The sequence below is a fragment of the Callithrix jacchus genome, chromosome 5 (assembly GCF_049354715.1).
Source record: "Callithrix jacchus isolate 240 chromosome 5, calJac240_pri, whole genome shotgun sequence".
NCBI classification, from domain to species: Eukaryota; Metazoa; Chordata; class Mammalia; order Primates; family Cebidae; genus Callithrix; species Callithrix jacchus.
In genome coordinates, this window is record NC_133506.1 from 30637329 (window position 1) to 30643889 (window position 6561).

General features: G+C 59.8%; 1 protein-coding gene across 1 annotated transcript; it reads right to left on the minus strand.

The window, feature by feature from the left end:
• Nucleotides 1–1614: 1614 nt before the first annotated feature.
• On the minus strand, nucleotides 1615–5685 carry CST3 (cystatin C). The gene is made up of 3 exons (XM_002747514.7): nucleotides 5362–5685; nucleotides 3114–3227; nucleotides 1615–1951 (listed from the first exon to the last, which is right to left on the minus strand). Exons 1-3 carry the CDS (start codon nucleotides 5602–5604, stop codon nucleotides 1868–1870), a joined length of 441 nt encoding a protein of 146 aa, XP_002747560.1. The 5' UTR covers nucleotides 5605–5685; the 3' UTR covers nucleotides 1615–1867.
• Between the last annotated feature and the right edge of the window lie 876 nt (nucleotides 5686–6561).

Here is a 6561-nt window from a genome sequence, read left to right on the forward strand (position 1 = left end):
GGGCGAGGCCTTTTCTCCAGGACATGCTGGTTACAGTGACCTGGGTCAGAGGGGCTTCTGCCTCACTGGCTTCATGGGAACGCAAGTGAGGCATTTACTGGCCTGCCGGCTGTGGAGGGGAGGCACCAACCTGCTTCCCTGTGGGCTGTGGGCCACTGGCCACCGGGTGGAGGGCAGGCAAGGGAGCAGACACAAAGGGAGCTGGGAGTCCTGTGCACAGCCCTGCCCTGCCTCAACTTTCCCAAGAAGAACCGTGTCAGCAAAAGGGCTGGGCTGCACAAAATCAGCTGATCATTTCCACTGTGTGCCTGGATGGTGATTGCCTGTGTCAAGAGATCCTTCACCCAGGTAGAAAACCAGGAGCACCTCCCTGCAGGGCTCTTTACTCCCATCGCCCAAGAGAAAACTGAGTCACTAAGCCCACCCACACCCCACAGGGGGAGGCCCAGACTCAAGTCTCCTCAGCTCGTGGCCTCCCAGGCAGTGCTTCACTTTCCTCACCCCAAAAGCCTGTTTAAACAAGTTGGGGTGGAGAGGAAATGGAGGCAGATGCTCTCCACTCTCCCGGCTGTGTCCCTGCTCTGGCTTTTTGGGGACAGCATGTGGAGTGCTGGCCTTGGGGCCACTGGGGTGGATTCTCCTTCATTTCACCTTCAGTGTTCATGGCAGTGGCCAAGAGAGGGGTCAGTGCAGCTCTGAGCTTGAAAGGAAGCTGGGAGCCCGGCCCCAGCAGCACTGGCTGTGAGGGCTACACCCTGTCCTGAAATGGCAAAGGGAAGGACTGTGCAGGGTGGGCTGTCTTAGCATGCAGCCTCCCGATTGTGGCACAAAGATCCACTGTTCTATAGGATGATGCTGACACAAAGGGCATGTTCTCTCAATCCTGGAAAAAGAGGAGCTCACCGCACCGTCAGTGGCTTCTGTGCTTTAACTTCATCCCCACCATGAAGCCTGACAGAACAACTTGTTTTAAATCCAAGTCTAGAGAAAGGGCTGGTGGCTATGAGCCTGGAAAACGCTCTGAGGACACCGCGTCCCAGGACGGATGACAGCAGGTGTTGCTCTCTGTGTGATCTTGCCTGTGTCTGCTCTGGCTGGCAATCAGTTACACACACACACTTTTGGACTTTATTTCCACGTAGGGGCCTAAAGTCTCTTGTGGAAAGAAGCACACATCCATTGCTATGTATTTAGTGTCTAGGGGACTGGATGAGAGAAGCTGAGTCCCTGGAGTCTGCTCAACTCTGCAGGCACAGATGGAATCCACAGCCTATGGACACAGCCAGCCCCTCCTCCTGGTCTCACCAGGAGCTCAGACCAAAGCAGCAGCCCATCTTCCGGGGCAGCAGCCTGGGTGCCCGTCTCTCCCTGACCCCCTCACCAGGGGCTGCTGAGGCTGAAGGCCCGGGTTCTCAGCCCCTGGCTGCTCTCTCCCTGTTCTGAGGCTCAGGTCTCCTAAAGCCACAGCAGCTCCTCCGATGGCCTTGCTGTGGCCGCGTCAGCTCCCAGATGCTCCTGTAATCTCCACACCAGCAGAACAAGGAGGCTTCATGAGGGAACTGGGGAAACCCACCTGTGTGCACATCCTGAGACAGCCAAGAACTCAGAGCGGGGTGATGCTACTGTTTTATTACAGGAGGTGGGGGGTGTGCACTGCACACAGGGGCTGTGAGAAGCAAGAAGGAAGGAGGGAGGGCAGCACCCCCAGCTGAGCCACAAAGGCCTCCTGCCGCCTTCTCTGTCTCCTGGTGCAGGCACATGGGGATAACTCCCCCAGGGCGGGGGTCACCAGTCCAGAGGTGGGAGCACTACAGGGGTGGAGGTGTGCGTAACAGGTGGCAGGCACAGGCCAGCCTGGTATAGACCCCTAGGCATTCTGACAGCTGGATTTCGACAAGGTCATTAGGCCCTGCCAAGGCACACTGTAGATCTGGAAAGAGCAGAACGCTTTCTGTGAAAGAAAAGAGAAGGGGCAATCAGTGTGGGTCACAGTTCAAAGCGGAAGATGCCCAGTCACAGGATATCAGAGTGGGCATGAGGAAGGACGGAGGTGAAACACTGGGACTTTACCCACCCCTCCACCAACCCCTGCTAAGCCCAGAGCACCGCGGGACTGGGCAGTGACGGCTCCATCCCTCTCCCAGGTCTCGAACTCCACCAGGTGCCACTGGCCCCACTTGGGTCTGCAGGATTCCTGCCCAAGCACAGCCCTGTGAGGAGCAGCCTGTGCAAGGCCTCAGGAGCCCCAGGGGTGCAGGCAGGAGGTGGTGGCTCACTGCTCCCAGCCCCTTCCACCTCCAGCACCCAGGCCAGCACTAAGAGGGGCCACAGGGAAGAACCCAGGGAACTGAAAACTGCAACTCTAAGTGCCCAAGGTGACGAGGAGATGACAAGGACAGTGTGGCTCTCCCCTGAGCAGAGACCTCAAAAGAAATCCCGGGTCCTTGGAGAGGCTGCTGTTGGGTGAGTGGGGCAGGGCCGAGGGTTTGGCTACTAACAGGCCTCTAGTTCCCTCCAATCTGCTCAGTGTGGCCATGGCTGCAGGCAGGTGCCTGAGGCTGGGATTAGACAGAGCCCCTTCTCCCTGCCCAGCACCCAGCCCTGCAGCTGCTTCCTATAGTCCAGCAGGCAACACCCCAAAGCACACAGGGTGGAGCGCCTAGTACCCCCATTTCCAAGCTAAAGCCATCTTAGCAAATCAAAGTCATCACCCCTTGCCACACCACTCCATCTGCACACACATAGGCATCTAAACTCACACCAACCCTCAGCCACATGGATCCATGCGTGAACCCACATACTTCCTCACACATCTATCCACCCACATGCACACATACAGTTGCAGGTACTTTCTCAAACACCATGTGACACACCCCCACACATATGTGCACACACATATACACTCATACCCACACAGAGCCATGCATAAACCTCCACACTTCCCCAACACATCCAAACACCCACTGGCATACACTCATGTGCTCCTCCCCACACAAGCCTATACATGGAAACATGTATACACACTCAGGTACATGCACACATACACACACACACACACACACTCCCCCCCTCTGCAGTGTATGACTGGCCCTGGACCCACATGAGGCACATACCCTCTTCAGATGTGGCTGCTCGTGGAAGGGACAGTTGTCCAAGTTGGGCTGGTCCTTGGTACATGTGGTTCGGCCCATCTCCACGTCCAAGAAGTAGTTCACCCCGGCTACGATCTACACATGTGAAAGAGCAGGATGCAGGGGCAGCACGCTGTCAGTTTCTTATATGCACAGACACTTCACTGTGACCGAGTCACTGGGCTTGCCTGGGGCTTCAAGCCTACCTTCATGAGCTGCTCACACTCACTTGCAAGGCACACAAGGCACCTCCTCCTGCCAGCTGGCAGGGATGCCATGCTCCAGGCCTCCCTGGTAACTTGTTTTCTCTGTGCCAATGCCAAGGATTAACTGAATTCTGCTACCTATAACCCAGGGGGCAGGGACACTGGGTCTATTCTAGGAAGGCTCTCATGTGATGACGAAGTTTCAGCAAGCCTCCAGTTCCTGGCATCCAGCCCACACAGCATCTCACTCCTGCCACTTAACTCAGAGGTACTTTCCCTAATTTCTCAGCGGGAAACAAGTGCTTATATATGTTGGTGTTTTAGTCCAATAAACCTTGCTTGCGCTCCAGGTGTGATTCTGGAGGCAGTATTTCTAGAGTGAGTCACACACCTGCATGTCTCACAGCTGCAACTTCAGAAAACGGATCCTTTCCCTGCATGGTGTCATCCCCAGATATGACTTGTCAGAACTGTGGGACCCTGGGATCGGGGTGCTAGGTCTTGCCCTGTGGAACCACGTGCAAGTCCTGTGATCCCTCCCGTGTCAGGCTGCTCCTCTGTAACACAGGCTCCAGGGCCCAACCAGCTACAATGCCCCGAGCTTCACTCCAAGTGAGAGACGTACAAGCCAGCGGGGACCCTACACCAGGGAGTGGCCCTCCTGTGCAGGGAGAGGGCCCCAGTTGACGGTCGCTGGTCTGACTTCTCTGAATTTCCGAGAGAAGGTGGAGGAGCTCTCAAGACTCGTAGGCCATAGAGCCCTGTGGTCGTTGTGTCACTGTTTGCTGCTCTGCTATGGGACACAGGTCAAGCTGGGCCGGGCAACCCTGCCGAAGCTCCCTCCCGACCTGACCCCCTCCTCCGCTCTGCTGGGTGACTGCTGTCCTCATCTGGCTGAGGTCTAACTCTATGTCAGCTGGTAGAGGCAGGACCATCAGGCAGGCTCCACCCCAGCAGGAATTCAGCAGCCCTGGGCTGTCAGGGGTGGTCAGCCAGCCTGAGGATGAAGGCCGCTAGCCCTAAGGGGCTGTGCCCAAGGGTGTGACTTGGGGAGGGAAGCAGGGCTCTCCAGGTCAAGGAGCCAGGCTCCCAGGTGGCCCCTGTGGGGAGGACTCAGGGAGAAGGATGAGCCTCATGGCCTGGATCTCATCCTGAGCAGCACCGAGCGTCAGCACAGCCCCCATCCACATCTGCTGGACCCTGTGGAATGACAGAGTCATGGCACAGACACAACAAAGGCTCCTGCAGGTTAAAGGAGGCCGAGGGGACAGGACAGGGCTGGGCTCATGCGCTCAGGGAGGAGGAGCGTCCTCGGGCATGACGGCCGTCAGCGGACAGTCGGGGAAAGCTGCTGAATGAGCGTGAGAATGAGCTTATAAATGTGTCAGTGCTGATTTTCAAAATGGAATCGTGGTTATGTGAGACATCGCCCTTGTAATTTTAGGAAAGACACATTGAAGCGCTTACTCTCAACAGAGTCAGGCCAAAAATGCATATACAGTATACACATATCCATATTTACACGCCGAGTGAGCTAGGGACCAAACAGCAAAACGCCAACATTCCTGTTACCGTCGGAGGCATCTGGGGGAGGGATCTACAGGGACGCCCTGTACTATTTTTGCAGCTGCTCTGTAAGTCTGAGATTAAGTGAGAATAAAAGGTTAAAAGAAAAAGTGTTTAAAAATTATTTGGTGAAAGGGTCAGGGGGCAGCCAGACGAGGGGCTGTTTTCCCCTCTCCTGGGTATTCAGTAGCGCCCTCGGCCCCGCGTCCCAGGGGTCCGTCCTGTGCTGCCCCCGCTCCAGCTGGTGCCGGGAAGCGGATCTCAGGCGCCGGGCGCGGACCGGGCGAGCCCGTGCGGTTCCAGGCCAGGCCAGGGTCGGGGCATCCCCGGACACGCCCGCCAAGGGCCCCGGGGTGACGGCCAAGGCCCGGAACGGGTCCGGGTGAGAAGCTCAGGGACGGGGGCGGCGCGGGGCGGCGCGGGGCGGGCGGGGGCTCGGGCCCGGGGGCGGCACGCACCTGCTTGCGGGCGCGCACCACCTGCAGCGCGCGGCTGTGGTACCTGTCGTTGCTGGCCTTGTTGTACTCGCTGACGGCGAAGTCCAGCGCGCGCCGGACGCCCTCCTCCTCCACGCTGGCGTCCATGGGGCCGCCCAACAGGCGCGGCTGCCTCCCGGGGCTCGTGCCAGCCGCGGGGCTCACCGCCAGGGCCAAGGCCAGGACGGCCAGCAGGAGCAGCGGGTCGCGCAGGGGCCCGGCCATGGTCGGCTTGGACGCGGGACGCGGGGCGCAGGCAAGAGACTAGAGCTGCAGAGACACAACCTACCGCGACTCGGAGCCTTTGAGTCTCGCCCGGCCAGCGGCTGCGCTTTTATACCTTCCGGCCTTCCCCGCCCCTCCGCCCCGCCCACTTCTCCTTTTCCGGAACGCCCGGTCCCTCCCCGCCTCCCCCGCCCCTACGGCGTCTCCCTGCCCCTCCCCCCGTCTCCCCCGCCTCCCCCGCCTCCCCGCCCCGCACCCCGCCTCCCCCGCCCCTCCCGCCCCTCCCCACGCATACCGCGCCCCTCCCCCCGTCTCCCCGGCCTGCTCCACAATTCCCCCGCCTCTTCCCCGTCCCCTCCCCCCCCCCCCCCCCCCGCCTACTCTTCCCCTCTCCCCGCCTCCCCTTCCCCTCCAGCGCCTCCCGTGTCCCTCCTCCCTCCTGCCCCTCCCCCCAGCCTCCCCTGCCCCTCCCCCCAGCCTCCCCTGCCCCTCCCTCGTCCCCTGCCTCTTCTCCCCCCCCACGCCCCCATCCCCGTCCCCTGCCCCTCCCCCTCCCCATCCTTCCCAGTCCTTCCCCTTCCTAACTAGTCCTTCCCGGTCCTTCCTCTCCCCCTCCATCCCTCCCCGCTCCCATTCCCACCCACGCCTCCCCTCTCCCTCCCCTCCTCCACGCCTCTACTAGGCTCCCCATTCTTCCCTACCATTCCCTCCCCTCCGGTCTCCCTCCTTGTCTGCTCTCTCCCTCCCTGCCTCCCCTGCCCCGCCTATCTTTTCCATTCCTCCCTCAAAATCCCAGACCCTTCCTGCCTCGGGACTCCAGGCCTCCCCTCTCCAGGCTCTTTCTCCTCTATCCCTTTATCCTTTCAATTCCGACACCGCTTCCCCAGCCCCTCTTCTCCCTCATCCCCACTCCTGTCCATGCTCCCAATTCTCCCCTAAGCTCTGCCCCTAATCTTC

What these genes read in the sequence shown, in the direction of transcription:
- CST3 (XM_002747514.7), bottom strand. Translation starts at nt 5,604, where the DNA reads ATGGCCGGGCCCCTGCGCGACCCGCTGCTCCTGCTGGCCGTCCTGGCC. An exon ending in TGGTGCGCGCCCGCAAGCAG is followed by an intron (nt 3,228 to 5,361) that starts GTGCGTGCCGCC and finishes TCACATGTGTAG; the next exon opens with ATCGTAGCCGGGGTGAACTA. An exon ending in AGCAGCCACATCTGAAGAGG is followed by an intron (nt 1,952 to 3,113) that starts GTATGTGCCTCA and finishes TTTCTTTCACAG; the next exon opens with AAAGCGTTCTGCTCTTTCCA.